Source organism: Anopheles coustani, chromosome 3 (genome assembly GCF_943734705.1).
Source record: "Anopheles coustani chromosome 3, idAnoCousDA_361_x.2, whole genome shotgun sequence".
Classification (NCBI taxonomy): Eukaryota; Metazoa; Arthropoda; class Insecta; order Diptera; family Culicidae; genus Anopheles; species Anopheles coustani.
Window position 1 is genome coordinate 61,595,865 of NC_071288.1, and position 20,404 is coordinate 61,616,268.

At 39.6% G+C, this 20,404-nt stretch overlaps 2 protein-coding genes across 2 annotated transcripts; both read right to left on the bottom strand.

Annotated features, from left to right (window-relative positions):
- Positions 1-2,716: 2,716 nt before the first annotated feature.
- Positions 2,717-4,701, bottom strand: LOC131263132 (zinc finger protein OZF-like). Its single transcript, XM_058265324.1, has 5 exons — positions 4,541-4,701; positions 4,359-4,475; positions 3,686-4,300; positions 3,361-3,601; positions 2,717-3,114 (listed from the first exon to the last, which is right to left on the bottom strand). The coding sequence occupies exons 1-5, from the start codon at positions 4,640-4,642 to the stop codon at positions 2,894-2,896; spliced, it is 1,296 nt and encodes a 431-aa protein (XP_058121307.1). The 5' UTR covers positions 4,643-4,701; the 3' UTR covers positions 2,717-2,893.
- A 1,295-nt stretch (positions 4,702-5,996) lies between these two features.
- LOC131263039 (uncharacterized) lies at positions 5,997-20,341 on the bottom strand. Its single transcript, XM_058265210.1, has 12 exons — positions 20,205-20,341; positions 12,889-13,162; positions 12,634-12,837; positions 12,462-12,576; positions 11,969-12,366; positions 11,712-11,894; positions 11,411-11,638; positions 8,054-8,639; positions 7,083-7,204; positions 6,884-7,010; positions 6,590-6,813; positions 5,997-6,301 (listed from the first exon to the last, which is right to left on the bottom strand). The coding sequence occupies exons 1-12, from the start codon at positions 20,232-20,234 to the stop codon at positions 6,150-6,152; spliced, it is 2,643 nt and encodes an 880-aa protein (XP_058121193.1). The 5' UTR covers positions 20,235-20,341; the 3' UTR covers positions 5,997-6,149.
- Positions 20,342-20,404: the final 63 nt, after the last annotated feature.

Sequence of the window (20,404 nt, forward strand, 5' to 3'; positions counted from 1 at the left end):
TGCAAAGCGCGACGCATGCATTCTTTTCGAATATTTGATCGCTAACGGGGCCCACGGGCCCCCCTTATTTCTCAAAACTATAACAAACTCTCTTTTTCAGTAGAACTAGCGCAGTCCGCTCGCTGCGCTCGCTGCGGGCGCGCCGCCGTTTCCAAATCATTTCTTCGGCTATGGAATGGGTTTTTACAAAATTTGGTACACGTGCTACTTAAATATGTAGCCGTCATGTAATAAAATTTCATTCATGTACAGGAAATGATAAAAGGGGCTACCATCTTACCCCTATAGCTCAACAATGGTTAAAATGCAATATGAATATCATTTTCGTAGTATTCGGGGTCACTAAATCGAATGGTCACAATTTGAGAGATCAATCTCATCTCAGACTTCGTCCATCTTCTCCTACAAATTTTCTCAATCACACAACATCGATCTAATCAATTTACACCAAACATAATTATAAAAAAGCCAATTTTCAAGCGTGAAACGTCCAACATTCTTAACATTGTAAAACTCAAGATACCAAATAAAAACACTCTTTCGTTTGGAATTGTCTTTCTACCCGAATGAAATCGGATTAATCAGCTAGTTTGAAATAAAATAACCGACCGCTGTCGATAGAGGATTCTACCATACTGGCCTTCTAAATTCATCTTTTTTATCGACCTAATTGCAAGTTAGGTGTATAATCTTATTGTATCGTATTGGCGATTTAAAATACAAAATAAACTGGTTAAGTTGTAACCAATTACCAATAACTAAATTTAAGTTGTAACCAATTATCAATAACTAAATCAACAGGTCCACGCCACAGGTGTGGGATCGAATCTCGAGTCTGGCACCTCCCGGTATTACGAATGGCTGACCACCGATCTATAATATAACGTCTTTCGGTATATTCATCAGGAACTCTCTTCTGAGAAAGGCGTTGTCCCACTAGGGGATGTCGTGCCACATAAAAAATAAATAGGTTATAATCTATTACGTGGTTATTAAATAAGTTTATGATTCATGATTGAAACACATTTATTTTTTTTTGCATTTTTAGTACTTTTTGATCATATTTAATCAGGCGTAATATTGAGCATGGGGGGGTGCCCATGGCGCAGCGGTAGCGCGAGGAAATACCACGCCACAGGTATGGGATCGAATCTCGAGTCTGGCACCTCCCGATATTACGAACGGCTGACCACCGATCTATAATATACCGTCTTTCGGTCACCGAAAACTCTCCTCGGAGAGAGGCCTTGTCCCCCCACTAGGGGATGTCGTGCCACATAAAAAAAAAATTGAGCATACAACTAAACGTGCTCGGGTTTTCTTCTACAACTCTCGCATACATTGACTTAATTTAATTTTGAATCAACGCAAAACTGACCGTACAGATCAGCTACTACCTGCTAGGCGATTTCGAGCAAATCGTCCTACGTGTTACAAACATCGAGCAGTTTTGTATCACGTAGGACGTTCAACCGCCTACCCGGGTAGTTTTTGGAATTTTGTTTTGTTTTAACTTTTGATTGGATTTATGTATCGGCATGAAACTTTTAGAATTCGTAGACACTCATTTCCGAGGAAAATTCATTTTCTATCGTTTTTATAAAGAAAATTTTTTTTTCAAGGAATTTAAATAATTTTTATTCGCGTTTTTGGTTGATACCCCTCAAACGTTCAACCGGACTACCCGGGTAGTCCATACATTTTGTATGGGAGATTCCGTTTTCCTGTACTTCAGACTAAATATCTTTTTATTGAGATGTTGGATCGATTTGAAATTTCCAGTGAAGAAACTCGGGGGTGTTTTCCAAATTATTGTATAACTTTCATAATTTTAAAAATTCATAAAGTATGTTAATTTGAGGTTTCAAAAAATTTTAGCCTTCACATCTACAACCATTTATCTGTGTAGTTCATATATTTTACATAGTAGTTTGATTTTTCTATTTAAGTACTGATATCTTTGCACTTAGATACTTAACTACTTGAAATTTTTTGGAAAGTTGCATAAATCATAAATCATAAATCAAAACATTGTAAAAATTAATAAACTCTCAGTCGCTTCAAGTGGGAATTTTCAAAATTTCATTCATTCTTCATGCTTCAACTGGGAACAGAGTTTTGTCCGTTATTTAATTCTTTTTCCAAGGAAATGCTGTTTCTAGTAATTTTTTTATATGTCTGTTCGGTTTTATCTATTCTAAGGATTGAATTTTTGCATAACTCTAACTTTTACTTAGCTTTGATTGTACTTTGAATGACACACATAGTCAAATAGAAGCGGATTAATAAACGTGTTTGTGGCGCGCATTTTCTGAACAAAATGATATGTAGCATACTTGTAGTTAATATTAGATTAAGATTTTAAGACCTAAACGTAAGGCATAAATGTTTAAATTATAGAATTCGTGTTTCTGAATGAAACAATCCTATTTGAACATTTAACATTTCAAAAATATTTTTGGAAAAAAATTGAATAAATTTCTGAAAATTTCAAGCAATTCAGTTTCAATGATCAAAGATATGTATGCTGAAATACAAAAAATGCAAACTCTTATCTACACATGCAGAAAATGCAAACTCTTATCAAAATGATGGAGCTACACATAGATGCACTCATAGATCATAGATGTGAAGGGTGAATTTTTTGGAACCTCAAATTAACATACTTAATGAATTTTTAAAATTATGAAAGTTATACAATATTTTGGGAAACACCCTCAAGCATCTTCACTTAAAATTTCAAATCGATCCGACGTCTAGATAACAAGTTATTTAGTCTGAAGTACAGGAAAACGGAGTCTCCCATACAAAATGTATGGACTCCCCGTTTAGTCCGGTTGTACGTCTACGTAGGTAGCTTTGGTTGAACGGGTGACGGTTAACTAGGTGTAATTTAACAGTTTCCTTTTTTTGTATGTACTTTTGAATGACTGCGAAGGGCTACTAATTGAATGAAGCGCTTGCCACATACAGAACACTCGTGTGGTCGTTCGCCAGTGTGGGTCATTATATGACGTTTCAGCGATTCTTTCTTACCAAAAGATCGACTGCAGTGCGTGCAGCTGAACGGTGTTAGTTTTTGATGCACAGTTTTCACGTGGGTAGCAAGATTACCTGAATGAGCCAAACAAAATACCAGAAAAATAAAAAGGTTTTTGAATTTTTTTTAAGCGAGATATCTGAAATCAGTTTAATCTGGATTCAAAAATGATAGAAATCCTTCATAACGCATGAGTGGTTGTAATATAGTTAAAGTGACTCCAAATTTTAAAATAATTATGAAATCGTCTAAAATCTCATTAGGCAAATTTTGTTTCAAGTTATCCAGGTTAAACTGTATAAGAAAAATATTCATAATACCTGTATTCATGAAAATTTTGGTACAGAATCCACATGGGAAGGTTCTTTCCTTCGTATGATAATTCATATGTACTCTTAGCTCGTGCATTGTCGTCTTCTTGAGACCACATTGAGGACATGTATGATTTTTTATGCCCTGGTGGCGCATGGTATGCTCCTTTAGCTTGTGTGAAGTAGGATATCTTTTATCACATACTGCACAGTGAAATGGCATGTTTCCGGTATGAATATAGGAATGTTTCTAGAAAAGGCAACATTATAGTTGTAAATAATTTTTACTTCACACGTTTGCTTTGAAATTTTCAAAACCGTTTGCTACTCTTACCTGCAACGATCCTTTGGAAGAGAATGTTTTGCCACATAACTCACACACAAACGTCGTTGGAGCGGGTTTAGTGTACTCTGGATTGTGCTTTTTGCGGTGATGCAACATACCTTGCTTATTTGTGAATGCCAATTCGCACCCGGCGAAATCGCACTTGAAGGAGGTCCTTGGCGCATCGCTCCGACGCTCTGTGTGCTTTTGAAGCACATGCAGCTTAAGACTGTGCCATCTGATGAATGATTTCCCGCAAAGTTTACATAATGCAGGCTTAAGCCCTTGGTGCACCCTTACATGTCCCTCCAGATGATTTTTCATGCGAAATTTTTTTCCACATAAATGGCACTCTGGTACTTGTAACGTGCTCCTCTTTTCACTGCTATCTGACGAATCGTTGGCACACACCTCATTATCGTTTTGTACGTCGCTTTCAAAGGCTCTGTCGTTTGATTCATTTTCTACGACTGTTTTCAATTTTTTCCCAGAACTTGGCTGCCTGTTATCTTCGATCGCAGTATTTGTATTATTGAGTAGTTTATCATCAGCACACAACGCACCTTCGATTTTATCTTCAAACTTTACCAATGGCGACGGTGAAACATCTACGACTCTAGAATGCTGTTAAAATATAGGAATTAATGATCAAGGAAATTTCTCCAGTTGAATGCAAACACACCTGACTTAGCTTTGTGCATACTTTAATGCAAAGCGAACGAAAGATCTCATACTGCAACAGTTTTTCTTCACATAAGTTGCATATTTTCAGCAAATTTATACCTTCCCAAACGGAAATCTGTGGAAAACACAACTTACGCATAACCTGTTTATAAACATGCTTATCCCTAATGTAGTAGTTACATCGATAGCAGTAATGCTGAAGAATATTTTAGCATGATCTGCTAAATCCTTGGACTGATCGGCATTGAACTTCTCTTCGCATAATATACAAACAGGCTCCATTCTAGTTATTGTTTAATAAATTATTTATGGTATAAAGGAACAACCTCAGACGAGTGATGCGATGTTTACGATTCTACAAAACAACTAATGTTTACCGGGTGTTGACAATTGTCAAATTTATCGAATCAAAACATCATAACACTGCTGGCTGCGTTACTAAGCATACATAAATGTATGAAACCCAAGTTCCTCCATTCAATTCTAGGGATGTAAGTACCTTGAGCAAAAAATCTCTACAGTGGTTGCTGCGTTTGCACGGTCAGATTGTAGCATCCAGCTTATTATTGTTACTTTTCCATAGGAGAATGAAGAATTTTGGGATTTGCAAAATTAAACATACTATCCAACACGGGGTCCACACTACAGCGCGACGTCCCGTCACAAAACGCGACGCCGCCTGACAGGCGGCTGAACTCCATACAAAAAAAATGTCGCACAAATCGCGCTACTGTAGAGCGGAAAACGAGACGTCGCGCTAGCTCTTGTCAAATGTCAATTCGAAACGAAAACAAACCAACAGCTGGAAAAACGTAAACAAGCCGAAACACAAACGCGAACAAAACGAGCAATATTCTTCACGAAACATCGGATTTTTCGTTGTACTACTTGTCTCTAGCCTTCACAAATGTAATTCAGTTATGAAACTCAGTTTTAATTAATTTTTTTTACCAAAGATTTTTCGGGTGCCGTAACGTAAACAAACTGCACTCAACAAGTAGGAGATGACAGAGAAATATATACCTTTTACGGTGGGGCAAAATATCGTCGATGTTTGTCTTCTTCTTCTTCTTCTTGGCGTAACGACCTCTTGGTCATGCCTGCCCGTTAAGGACTTACGAGACTTGTTTCCCTGTTGTACGTGGATAGCCAGTCCTCTCGTACAGGGGAGGGTCCGGTCTCGGTTGGACACCTTGGTGTGGACCCCGATTTACGAGCAGCCAGGGCACAACTGCAAATTTGGTATGTTTCATACCCGTGAAACCATGGGTACTATGATCCAAAATTTCCAATTAACACGTTAAGCGCTACGTCGGCCCCGTGGGGCCGACAGTGTTCTTCCCCGTAAGCCGGCGTCGGTCTGCTCGGGCCGACAGAGCCCGTTGGGTAGGCCGGCGTTTCTACGAATCGCTGGCAGAACGGGAAGTAGTACAATTTGCGCGTAGCGCTTAACGTGTTAACCGGTTAAGAGATTTTGGCGAAGACCTCCCACACCAAGCTTTGACCCTTCCTCTCTTTTTTTTACTGATCTTGATACTATCATTTGCAATTGCTTATTGAAAAATAAAATTGAATAAGGTCCGCATGCTTGATTCTTTTGTTTATTTATTGTTCTTCTTTTTTATTTTTAGTTGGTTCAGATAGCTTAAACTCTAAAATTATTAAGTATTATTGTTTTTACCCTATGTTTTGAATGCCAGTATGCATTTTAGTGAGTTCCAAAATCTGCTCATTCATCATGCGACCACCGATGTCTCTTCCGTCCGTCTGCTTTGGTGAACCATCAAGTTTAGGCAGCCTGGTCGAGTTGAAGTCGTTTGTCCTTGAGGGCGATCGAGTCGCGAAGGATAATAACGATCAACGGTACACTGCCCATCAACATACAAACCCCCATGCAATAGAAGCAGATCTCGTACCCTCCGGAGACATCGCGCAGTAAACCTATATAGCATTGGGAATGAGTTGTGTTGTGATGTGGAGATGAAAGATTGAAACATTTGCATGATGGTTAATTGGTTTTCGACGCGGGCGGACGGACGAACAGGTGAACGATCAAACGAGTGGAGCGAAGGAAAGGCGAACATCGAGAAAGAAAGCAAGAAAGAAGAAAGAAAAGAAGACAGTGCAAAAAATATGTTAGTAACGTTGAGAAGTTCTGGCTGCACCAACACGGGCTGGCGGTGGGAAGGGCGACGGAATCGATAATTCTGTTTTCCGTCGGTTAAAAACCTGCTAGTGGTGGCACCGAGATTGCACCAATACTTTGGAACATCCGAACCAAGCCATAGCTGGAGCTAATGCGCTCCGTCCCAAACAGATCGGCCAGCAGTACCGGAACCAGGAGGTACCAGCTACCCAGACACAATCCGTAACAGCCGGCACTGATCACTATGATGAACCAGGTATTACTGCTCGACGGTATAGTGAGCACCGCCGTACCTGCGCCTAGAATGCTACAAAGAAATAGAATCCAACGGTTAGGAGAAAAGGTCATCCGACCAGGGGGACTTCCAATCTAATTACCAAACAATGTACGCCTTCTTGCGGTCAAACAGGTCCAAGTCGGACAGCCATCCCAAAGCCAACCGCCCTACCAAGTCTAAGGCCGCACTTACAGCAACCAAATATCCTGCTTCTGATTTGGTATATCCTGTAGAAAACAAAATAATTTAATAGTTAAGTTACTAGTTGCAAGTCTGGCTAGGGCACGCTGAATGCTTACCGGCTGAAATGACATACGCCGGTAAGTAGTAAAGCATATACGGACATCCCACCGACATTAAAGCTACCGAGAGGCACATTAGTATGAACGTGATCTCCTGCAGGAGCGTAATGTCTAGATATCTGTGGTAATGAAAAGAAAAAACAACACATTAGTATGGTTGAAGTAGGTCCAAACCAAATGATGCAAAGAGGGTTTGCTTGAAGTAGAAGAGAGAATAAGGTAGAAACATAAGCGCTCCCACAGTTCGAGGACACATGAAATTAGGCTATTGAGCAATTCGTGTTTAATCAACATTGTGGCTATTTTAGTGTAGAGCAGGGATGTCAAACATACGGCCCGCGGGCCACATGCGGCCCGCAAGCACATCGGATCCGGCCCGCGACCCCTTTGAGGTAATACATCGAAAGTTTGGATCTTTGAGTATTAGCTATTGTTTGAATAGTAAAATGTTTTTTTGTTGAATTGAATGAATTGCAAGAGAACTGAACGAACGTCAATTTCATCAATTTCTATAAGAAAGTGATATACAACTTTGATCCACATCACGCCGATGATATTGCGGTTGACAAGAGCAAAGATTTCACAAAGATTTTCGTGACAAGCGAATAGTGTAAATACAAAACAAACGTTATGAACTAGAAGAGCATTCTTAATAAAATAACAGATGTGGAGCAATAAGTTAGCTGTAGTAATAATGCACATATACTTTTTTTTAAATCTTTACCAAAATGCACAATAGTGTTAAAGAAAATTTATCTTTTACTGAAAATTGTATTTTACGAGAAGTAATTTTATAAGTAATGTAATATTTTAAACATTTGAAGGTGTTAATTACGATTGACTGTTTGGATCAAATCACACTGATAAGAACATATTTTCATCAATCCAATAAATGGGGCGAAATGTGGCCCGCGAGGTCAAACGAGTTTGACATCACTGGTGTAGAGAGTATTAAATCGAACACTTACTGGCTAATCTTCTCCGCTAGGGTCATTTTGTAGGCTGGGTAATGGTCGTCATCGAAGATTTCATTGAGATCGCCTACTGGGGTCGGAATGATCATGCTCTTACTTAAACCACGGTTGTTGTTCTGGGCCAATGCCTTCACTGGTACCATCGTACACAGCGTGCTCGAGCTCAGCACCGTAGGCACAGTAGCGGCCGCTGAGTCCTTGTTAGTTCCTAGCGCCGCCTTGTCCAGCTCATTTGTGGCCATCAGCAGCGGGCCAAGTAGCGGTGCTTCTCCGCAAGCGCCCCCACCATCGGCCGCCGCTAGTGTCAATTGTGATCCGACCGGTTCCGCCGCCTGAAGCCGGGCCTGTGTTTCCTGGCGCTGCTGGTGAAGCTGTTGCTTGTACCGCATGCTGTTCCGCTTCGAGTCATACCCGCTGCCCCGATTCCTATAGACGCAGGTCGAATCGGTGCTCAGATCTTCGACCGAGTGCAGTATGCTGCAGCTCCGAATCGACGCGATTGGCTTAAGAAAGATTGCACTCGAGAGGATATCTTTCAGTTCGTCTTCACTTTCTTGGAGCGTTTTTTCCGTAATGTTGACTAGAAAATGGGTGGGGTTCATACATAGTAGGCAAAATATAAGGTTATCCGCTCTTGCTAAACACACAGAACACAGAATCAAATAGGTAAAACGGTATAGGTTACGCGACATCGGGTACGGATAAGCCGGTAAGGGATGGCTAGGTTGCATCCATATCAACTCTGGTTTAGTGTCATTAAAGGAACGTTCCTCGTGCGGGCTACGTATTCCTAATCGCAAGTGTCCTTTTTTATCTACCCGTTATGTCGTTAAGCTGACTAGCATGAATGGGGACCCGGACGATTCCATTTCCTAGCGTAAGGCCAACTGTCTGTCGCATAGCTCCAATTGATGAATTATGTGTACACTAGAATGTCAATCACTGCGCTTCTTTACTTTTTTAATGCCAAAGCACATCAGTCCCGAACGTAAAATGTGAGCATTGGGAATGCTGGGGCCGAAAGGCTAGTCCGGGATTTCCATTTGAAATTTTCATAAAACACCGACCCCGACTTTCAGTACATTTCATCTTAATTGGCCAGGTGTCGCTTTTCAGTTGCTGCAGTTCAATCCTCGAACATTTGACACACATAACATAATTTCACACTGGCTGCAGCCTCATGAGACCACTAACCTTGTCCACTCACTCTCGTACAGCCTCCGCCGTATCGCATACAACACGCAGTCCGCGCCTTGAGAAAGTACATGCTTTTGATACATTACGAAACTATAATTCAAACATATTACTAACAACTCAATTTCCTGGCTTGAAACAGCTCATACGCTTAGGTTTATACTAGCATAAACCATTGCAATTAATTCATCTTATTGCTGCTCCACGATAAGATAAAGTTATAATTTTTCATCTGTTTGCAATCCAGTTAGCTCAATGTTTAGAATTTGTTAAAGATCTCGAATTTACCCTTGATTTTATAAACCTGGCTCTTGGGTATTAAAGCATACACTTTTCACCCAACATCTAATTAAAATCCACCATTATCTGGAGTCTGTCAAGCCAACGGTATTTTTGTTTCAAGCCTCAAAGGTCATTGATGAAAAACGTAAATTTAAACAATTGATGGAAAGTTGTGTGTGATAAATCAAAATTGATGACATACAATATTGGAAATTAAATATTACATGTTTTCCCAAGGACTCAACAAAACAACAAGTAAAACTAGTTTAAAACAATTGAAAAATGTACAGAATACTCAAAATAATGATTCTTATTAAGTGTACCACTATGGACTAGTACAAATTACAAATTGCATGTGATAATGTTATGGTTCTGAAGTAAAATATACTCATGATCGGACCGATATGCACGTATCCCCATACCTTTGCTGTACTATAGCGCCTTTTCTATGTTTTTTGCTCGAGACTCAGTACGAGACTTGTTACGGAAGCATTACAGCACCCAGGTTGCACACGTTGATGCGTCACATCACCACCCTTGACCAGGACACAGCGATTCGGTATACCGACGCTATTCCATGCCGTGGTTTGTGTTTTTCATCTGATTTCAACTTGTCAACGTATCTGATAAGTGATTCATTCTTTTTTCGCATTTGCATTGGGCTTGGTATAGGGGATTTGGCTACTTTAAACAAAGTACAGATGAGAGATATTTTATCTGCAAAAAATCTAGAAAAAATTAGAAGCGATTTTATGTGATGTTCATCATACTCTTTTTGGATTGAGTAATTAATTTCAGGTTCAATTTTTTTACCACAAAAGAATTTGCAGACGATTTGATTTTGTTTGTTTTTTTGTTGTGAGTGTTTAAAAGTGTCGTATCGAATTGCAAAAGAAGAGATGTTTAAGGAATAGTATGAGCCATGTAGAACAATATACTAATTGCCACCTTAAGTAAGTTACGGCCCTCGGTGTTCAAACAATCTGCTCATTTACAATTATCAGATGTATGATACTTGAGCAAAATGTTTTTAGCTAAAATTATAAGAGAACAATTTGCATTATGTTTGTATGAAAAAAACAAAACTGGTGATAGTGAATACGGTATATACAGTCGATTCCTCGACGTGGAAGAGCATTGAAGAATGACTTATTTTACTGCAGAATAAACCCGTCTCCATTTCAGCGAAGAAAACATCCTTACAAATCCCAAATCAAGTGGAATAGCGAGTAGAAACAAAGCAAAATGCAGAACTTATGTTAACTACCAGTCGGAGCAAAACTCTTCGGATCTTTGGTCAAGTACTATGTCTCATGCGATTGTTTGTCCCTAGCAACGTTGATGAAAACTAATGAATGACAATATATCCTCAAACACACATTGAGCAGCACAATACCACACTTACGATGAAGTTGCCCTGATGATGTCGAAGTTGCGCAAGACATCCTGATTCCGATTGCGTATTCTGTGTCTAATACAATAAAACACCCAATCTTAATTACTGAAACTATCTAAGCTGATGAGCGAAATGCCTATCGAACCCTATCACTAATCCGACAGAACTTGTGGAAAATGCGCAAAAGACGAAACGGATGGAATGCACAGAACATACCCCTTGGAGAATCTTGGCGAATGAAGCTAACGTGCGAAGGATCTCACTCTAAAAACGAACCGCTGAATACCCTGCAGTACATAGCAATCGAATTTGCAGTAAAAGTCCGAAAGTTTCGAAGTCAACTTGGTTAAAAACTAACCCCCTACACAACGTCATCTAGGTGTCTCGTATGAGTTAGTTCAGTGTAGTAGATCGAAAATAAATGTTGATACTAAAGCATGAGACAGCGCCAGGCGTCAAGTGATGTTGAGCGAACTTACCGAATTTGCTATCAATATTAAGACTATTGCGATTTTGATCATCAAGAAACAGGTCTTCCAAGCAGCGCTTACTGAGGTGATCCTCCGACGAACTCAAGTGGCCGAGGTTTTCGCGAAAGTCGGTACGAGAAGAAAACTGAGTGCCTTCCTTATGGGGCTCAACATCTTGTTTTTTCTCGAGTGGCCGGTACAAGGCACCGGATACGCACACGTGTAGCATACAGCCACCTAAAAACGGAAAAAGGTAAAAGAGTGTCTCTCTGTTTTGAGCTTAAGACACCGCAAATCTATCAAGACTTACCCAGTATCAGAAGGGTGCCATGAAATCCAAACAAGTGGATCAACCGTTCAATCAGCATTGGAAATACAAAACTTCCGGCGGCCGTTCCCGAGATCGTTATTCCGTTCGCTAGAGCACGGTGTTTTTCAAAATACTGGGAAACGATCACGATGCCTGGGGTTGTGGAGAGGCCACCTCCTATTCCTGTTGCATGAAAGATAATATTTTTAAAGATAATTGATGTTTACGAAACTTTACCTAAGCAATCCACCCAGTACCTGTAAGGATGCCAAAAGTAAACAACAGATGGTACATGCTGGTCGCAAAGTAGCTGAGTGTCAGTCCGAGCCCACAAAATACGCCGCCAATTATTACCACTATACGACAGGAGAATCGTTGGCACAGTGCACTAGAGAGCGGTGCTAGTACCAGGCACAGCGCCGATAGGATTGCCGGTATCCAAGAAGCGGTAGTGGCCGAGGCATTCGGAAAGTTCTCCATTATCTCCACATAGAGCACGCCGTACGATTTGACTAACCCGGCAACCCAGAACTGTACCGAGAAAGCACCGAAAACGATTACCCATCCGTAGCCTCCATCCGGCGGACTATCATCGTCGTCCTCGCTCGACTCAGATGCCACCTGCTTCCGCTGCTTCCGAAGATCAAGCCTTTGCCTGAAAGTAAAGTAGAGTAGAAACTTCATATGCTACTGCTTCCAACGTCGAGGTTCGATGTCAAAAACAATTCACTTGTCGCCATAGTGCCTTACTTTTTGCTACGTATTTCTCGAGATTTTGCTATCAGCGGCCGAGCAGTTAAACTCGAGACAGTCAGCAGGTTCTCGTTGTCATCCTCGTCCAGCTCGGTCGAAGGCTGCGGCTCCACTAGAAATGCAAGGACCACGAATTACAATCGCTACTACTAGCAGATCCTAAGGGGACATTCCCTACCAGTGTGCTGCTTGACTGGGTTATAGTGCGTATCAAGTGCCAGTGAGGATGGCCTAAGTAAAGTATCGCTGCGTGCAGCTCCAGCGGATGCCTTTGCTGGCAACGGACCACCGAAGACATCGAGCAAACTTGCGCTATCGTTAGCAGCTGGTCCATCGTTGCCACCAATTGCTGTCGTTGTCGCTGCCGCTGGTTCTCCTCGACAACCCTGTTCGATAAACTTGTTGGGTGATGCTTGTATGTTGCCTGCAGCGAGTGCCGGGTTTTGTAGCGTGTTGACGAGCGTTGGTTCCTTCCGGGCCGTAACCACCGGTGCAGACTGGATCGAAAACAGGGATCCGCTGTTTTCGAACTCCGCCAGCAGGGCGGCATTGACAGGGGCCCGACATCGCTGGTCCGGTATGGACGGATGGTAGACGCCGTCAAACAGATGGCTGTCATCCGCGTGGGGCTGTATTTCGATATCCTCCGAGAAGAGGCTTTGTGGTCGCAGGTACTGATTAAGACACTCCTGCGATGTCTGCAGAGAAAAACGTTTCAATTACTACCTCGTGACCAACCGAACAAGTTGTATATTTGATTTGTGTATATACCCGATATCAGAGATTGATGAAATAGTATTGCCATTGATAATTAAAAGTTTTGATAAGTCTTACTTAGCAAATAGTCAGTTGCGACATATTTGAATAAGGTCTCGAATTAGGAAAACATGAACTAAATTCCCAGCTTGATTCAAGCACAATGCGTCATGTCACAACTTCCTTGTTAAGTGAGTCAGAACTGGGTGAAGTAAAATATAAATTTCCAAATATAGATAATATCAATCAAGATCACGTTACAGAAAAATCGTGTATTTGCAGTTAATCGGTATAGATTTAAATTGGTTTCTGTGAAACACGATGATTCCGTTTTAAATTCAAATCGTTGAATTATTTAATCAATAACACACCACAATGCATGACAAGGTAAACTCTTGACAGAGCAAATTGTTTACTATGTTCTGCCAATTTGAATGGCTCACACGCGATACTACAAAGGATTAAGTCCTGATTTCAAGCCATGCAGATCGTCCACGCACACAGACCACGTAACCAACCTCCCTTTACCGAATGATAAATTATCTAGATATAGTACATAAACATTCATTTACATGTTATATGTGAAAATCGTTGGAAGATATATGCAATCGAATTCCAATTCGTTCAGTGAAAAGGAGATATCCTGACTGACCGAAAAACGATAACTGTAAACATTAATTTTTAAATGATTTTTGTTAAAAAAATACAAAGTAGAAGTGCAGTAGGGTATTTGCGGGACTTTTGGCCCTTGCATGTAATTTTGGCTCACTAGAAAGGAGATGATGATGATGAGTCCCACATCTTACCCCAACACAGGTTTGAGAATGACGGAGTTATCATATGTAAGATATTTGTTTAAACTTCAAAGCAAATCATGAAGTGGTGGGATCAAAGCGACCCTTCACGAAAAAGACCAGTCAGCAGTGTTATGCTTAATGAATCTTTCGATGAGATTCATTCATATGAATCTTCTGCAATGAGTGATTCGATTCACGAACCGAATCTTGGCGAGATGGCGTGGATTATGCGATCGAAAAAAAAAATGGGCCCTCAACCCAGTTTTGGCTGATGACTTTTCCTCCTTCCTGTGTCTTGAGGATTTTTTGTTTCATGAATCTTAATCAGATTTACACAACTTTAGTGCCCTCTCATTTTCTTCCTGCTTGTTTTCAAGCCCTAGCAAAGCCGGGTTTCATTAATCTTGGAGATTTCATGATTTAAATCAATCAAAGATTCATGAAGATTCCTGAATCTGAATCTGATTCGCGCAACACTACCAGTCAGCTCTCTTTTCCTTGCGTACAGCGGTTAGCACAACTTCCATAAGACGGCCAAAAATGCTCTCTCCTATTCGTGTAGCCGGTATCTCCCTTATCCAACATATGGAGGGGAGTTACCACTTTCCAGGATTGGCAAATTAAGCAAACCAGAGGAGGAGATCAATTAACACACTCATTTGAAATAAAAATACGCTTTGACCTGTGTTAATATCGATTTATTCTAGTTAAATACCAAATTTGAGAGCGATTACCTATATCAATATTTTTAGAGAAAATCGTTAAAATCTACGAAGCTGTCACTTTTTCAACCCATCATGCTGTAAGCAGATAGCTCGCACACCTTGAAATATAAGTAACCACTACGTAAAAACAATCGTAAATAATGTTTTTCTTAAGCTTTGACCTTTTTAAGGAATTATCAAAACATTACTTGACTTTTTGAGCTCGAAAAACAGTTTTAATTTAGATGTAAAAGTGGGCCAAAATATGTAGGGTAAGAGCTTCTATAGTGATGCTAATACCAATAGTTGTTGTAGTGGAACAAAATTCCAGATCTACGACGAAATAATTACAATGGAGATTTGTTCTTCTATGAAATGTTCTTTGATCTTCTGCGACGTGTTTAAACGATAAACCTTCCCCATTCCGTAATGAATTAAGGCCAAAAATTAATATTTTCCGAACAGGTTGTACTAATATGCTGGATTTCTGAAGAATTTTTAAATATGCTTCAAAAATAAGTCACAGTCAAAATATATTCCGTCATTTCCAAGTATTACCACCACTATAGGAACACGACACAACTAGGAAAAAAAATATGCTTTTTATCGAGTTGTGGTTTACGGTGAAAATAGATGTTATTGAGAAGAAAAGCCGTGTTTCAATCATAATAGGTATAGATATGTAAAATATTGTGTCCTTAACACTTATAAATTATACCATATTTTTAATTATATGACTAACTGCGCCACTATTGGCACCGTTACCCAATATTAAAATTTTATTTTAGATTTTCCTTTTTTCGCAAATTTGAGAAATCCTATCCAGAATGAAAACATGTGTGTAACTTACAAGCATGTTTGTATACAAGACAAAAAAGCAAAAAAAGACACATATTGATTCAATTTCTAATCGGGATGTTTCTGTGTTAACATTCAATGACGATTGATTTTCGTAAATTAAATTTATGTAAGTTCCTTTCTTTGTATACCACAAAATTCATCAAAATTGTTGCGCGGACAAAGCAAAACAAGATTGAATGGCATTTGTAAAACACGTTTTTCGCTGAGTCATACGAAGAAAAAAGGAAAGTTGATCAATATACTAGCATTGTTTCGCTTACACTACCAACTCTCTTTCGATTCCAGTGTAGTTCAGTAAAATGCGCATTTGGACCCAACCCGAACTTGTAACTCCATGAGGCACGAGCCATCGACAAAACTTTAAATTCTGGCGTAACCTATTGTGTCATTCGCTCATTCGTTGGACATAAGATGATTTGTTGATTGCACGATAAAAAAGTTTGTTTATCCTCCTCCCGACTAGCAAGGTTGTATACCGTCTGATTGGAATTAATAGCTCATTAAACTTTCCAAACAATATCGCAAGTTATGTTATGTATATTTTTGTCATGGGTCAGCGTAGACATTTTCTGATATAGTTTGTAGAACAATGCAGAAAATTTATGTTCAATGTATTTTTAATATTATTTTTACTTAAGTAACCAAACTGATTCCCATTACACCGAAACCTCATTTTCATGTCTGTAGTGTAGAAGACGTCTTTTATAGCAGCTAGTAGTACTTTCTTAATTTTCTGCAGAGCCAAGTTTAGTCACATGGTATGATATCCACTGTTTCCCTTCGGAGGTCTTGTATATAGGAAAAGATATCTTATGACTCAATGTTCCATTCCGTGCAACTATTTGTCTCAAGGGCAACACTTCCTGGCTCATTGTAGTTCATGCCATGCTCACCAATCCCTCAACCTATCACAGAAACATCCGACAGGACACCAGAAGGCAATTGTACCACCATCACGGCCAGGGCCGTTTCAAAATGGCCGTGCAGCTACCCTTTTCACATACCCCTCATCATCCCGGATTGATTGATTTTCCTGTGAGTCTAATGCTCGAGTACTCAAGAAAAAACAAAAAGCTACAGAAACACTATGGCGCTATATTTATACCTTCTTTCCACGTGAAACACATTGGAAAATAGAGCTTCTCGCTTCATCCATCATCATATGGATAAAAAGCAAGGCTCATGTCGTACCCTTCCTAATACCAGTATGACATCATTGAAACATTGCATCAGACTGATTGCTGTAGCAAGTCAATGTCAAAGTTTGATGCCTTCCAGCAAATGGTGATATTATCGTATCGTAATTGATTAAATTTTAAGGCGTTGTTCAAGCGGATACTTATACTGCTCTGCGGAATTATTCAGGCATGGCCTAAAGGATTTCCAGCGTCAACAAATGATCCCATTTTCAGCTATTTTGATCGTTCAAATATTTTGTCAGTATTTCACTATAATTTCAATAGATAAACCAAATAAAAAATATAAAACTAACAAATATTGTAAATAGATGCAGTATGTTGATGGATACAATAATTTTGAATAAATGCTTTTTTAATCATATAAAAAACATTTCTATAAAACCATAATAAACATAAAAGTAGAAGAAGTTGTTGTATCATTAATCAACATAAGAGAATTCTAATTTATCTATTTATCAATACTTTATCATCTGTAATGTGATTTTTGAAAGTGAAATTGAAATAAGGTAAGTGCTCTTATAGTGGAGCTAGTACCAATAGTGCTTGTAGTGGAACAAAATCCCAGCTCTACGACTAAATAAATAGAATGGAGATATTTGTTCTTTACGAAATGTTCTTTGATCTCCTGCGGAGTCTTCAAAAGATAAACCTTCCCATTCCTTAATAAATTAAGGCTCCAAAATTAATGTTTTCCGAACAGTACATTAATGTTTTCCGAACAGATATTAGTAAATCGTGGATGCTGGATTTCTTAAGAATTTATCAGATATACCATGATTTCCTTAAAGCCATAAATCCCTGCAAAATGCATTGGTTTTTTAGGTCAATGCATTGGTCTATGACCAAGACGATGCATCGGTTTATGAGTAATTTTGCCGTTTTGTTTGAACTATGCTTCAAAAATAAGTCACAGTCAAAATATATTCAGTCATTTCCAAGTGCTACCACCACTATAGGAACGCGATACCACAACCTATACTATAGGACCATATCGCCATTATACGAACAAACAACGAGGAAGAAAAATATGCTTTTTTGTGTATTTTTTATGGTTTACAGTGAAAATAGATGTTTTTCAAATCATATGATGTGTTCCGATCATAATTGGTATAAATATGTTAAATATTGTGTTCTTAACACCTAAAAATTACACCATATTGTTAGTTACATGACTAACTGCGCTACTATTGGTACCGTAACTCTATCATATCAATAAGCAGTTTGTGAAAGTATCAAACAGGGAAAAACATTGTGATCGAACTAAAACACTTCGATTACACTAGACTATTCAAAAGTTTATTTAAACCACAAAGTTATGCCATAGAATTTTATAAACAAAAATTTTTTAAACACAAATCAATAAGTTAAAACTACAGATAATTGTGAATTAATTTTTTTTTTTCATGTTATTAGACTACTTTCGAAATCTTTGAAACAAATCATATTAAAATTATAACATCTAGTTAAAAGTTATATGAAGTACATGGATCATATCACGAAAAAAAAAATTGGGATTGAATATTTGATTTGAAAAAAAAACTTTATTAACACTAGAATCCAAAGAGCGATCATTTTGACCGAAACGCAATTTCCGATATTCATGTATCGAGAACGACGCAACATTTTTTAATAAAAAATTAAGGCGTTTCTTAAAATCCAAAGTTACATCTTTGGACAAAACTAGTCCCGAGAACCAAGTTGACCACCCCTATAATGCTTTTTAGCGATCATTTTGACCGATCTTTTTAACACGCTATTTTTACGTATATTTGTTGACTATATTTGGTCGTTTCTGGTTTTTTTATGCATCTCTCCTTCCGCTTGCTCGGTGTAAAGCAAAAAGGACCGTTATAATAATCTCGGAGCTACTGAGGATATAAACATACAATTCGAGATATTTAAGAAATGAAAAACTAGATTAACACTGCATACTAGTGAATAGACAGTGAATGAAATGAATACTATATTATTTTGATAAAAGTTTATCTTCATTGGTGCACTGCACTGTCGTGCGACATTTTACTTAACTTCGATCGAAAAACATTATACATGAAAATTTGATTACATTAACACGATATAGGAAACGATTAAGTTTTCATTATCATCCGGATATGCATTCCAGAACAAGACCTTGCGAGAAGCTCTGACCTAATTAACGGCTCAAGGTCGTTTAGAGCATGATAGGGTTCTTTTGCTACTGTTGGCAAATGAACACCTGCTACAAGTACTTTTATTTTACCATAATTTTAGTAAGGTTCATGCGAAACGCAAAACTGTGTTTTTTTATCGTTCACCACTTCTCATCAACTAAGAAGCGGCAAACAACATTTTTTGATAATTTATTAATACCGCAAAAGCAACAAACAACCGCAGTGCACAAAGCAAACATGACACATATTGTGTCTGGGGCAGCAGAATCCTTGCGGTAAAATGCGGCAAGCATATAGCTTAACCTGTGCTGCCTGGATTCATTTAACAGTCCCGGCTTTGACCTACATTTTAGGCTGCAGCCGAACGGACTGCGGCGTATAGCTGCTGGCCAATCGTTTGTGGCGACACAAAGAAACCAGAGTGGCATCTATTTCAAGTCCAGCATCCCTCTAGAGGCGGAAAATTAAGTAGAGCAAAATGGAAACCAGTAGCTCGCGGACTTGTCAAGTCGCGAGCCACGGTATGCGAGCTCTTACATTCTCTAGTCGCATGTGACAACTTTGGTAGCAGCAATTTTAATTAATAACCCACAACCCCATGCCCGAGGAATAGCATTGCATCCGGCACAAAACCGAGAATTCTGGAGTTCAGCTGCTTCCATCCACAACTTGTGGAGGAGTTCAGGAAGCCGAAGCGAGAGACGTTGAGGGTGAAAAGAAACGTGCACGTTTCGTAATCATATAGAGCGCAGACACGACGAGTAGAGTTAGTCCTGCAGTCAAGAACAGGGAAGTGGATTGAGGTATAGAGTGAGGGTCTACAATACCCAACATCCGTCTACCCAATCGTCCACGAAAAAGTCCACCACTGTCCTCGCTCACAATCAGCCTCCGTCAGCGGCACTATCCTGCGCAAGTACATACACCACGCTCCTGCACCTCCGGCATCGCAGCCTTATCATCGTCGCGCAGTAGGCAAATCGTGAGCGACTCTTTCCCCCAATCGAACAATGGTATCTGCTGACCGGGGGATAAGCGACGAACAGGGCAACAGCAAGGGCAGTCGCCGAGAGCCTTCCCACCAATGGAGGGAGTTATCGATTTTCCACGAACTTGTGCAGCTGCTGCAACAGTGGCGTTTCCCAGCGTCACCCGCAGTGGCGGAAAATCCCGACCTACCAGTCTGTGCGAGTCGCCCGGTTCCGTAACGTTGTAAAAAAATCCACTTACTCAAAAAACCCATGTCCACCTCGTTCCCCCGGCGGGTACTCACCTGGAGATTCCATTCTTTTGGCAGAGACATTTTTCGTAGATAGATGTGGCGAACTTTCCGTTCTTGAAACTTGGTTTCATTGGACTAACTGTGTGGGTAGTTGTTCGTCGCCGGCAGTTGGAGATGGCGAGGTTGGCTTTTCCTTGCGTTCGCGACCACCGATTCGGTCCGCCGTGCCTGGCTGTCTTGTTCGCCGTTGT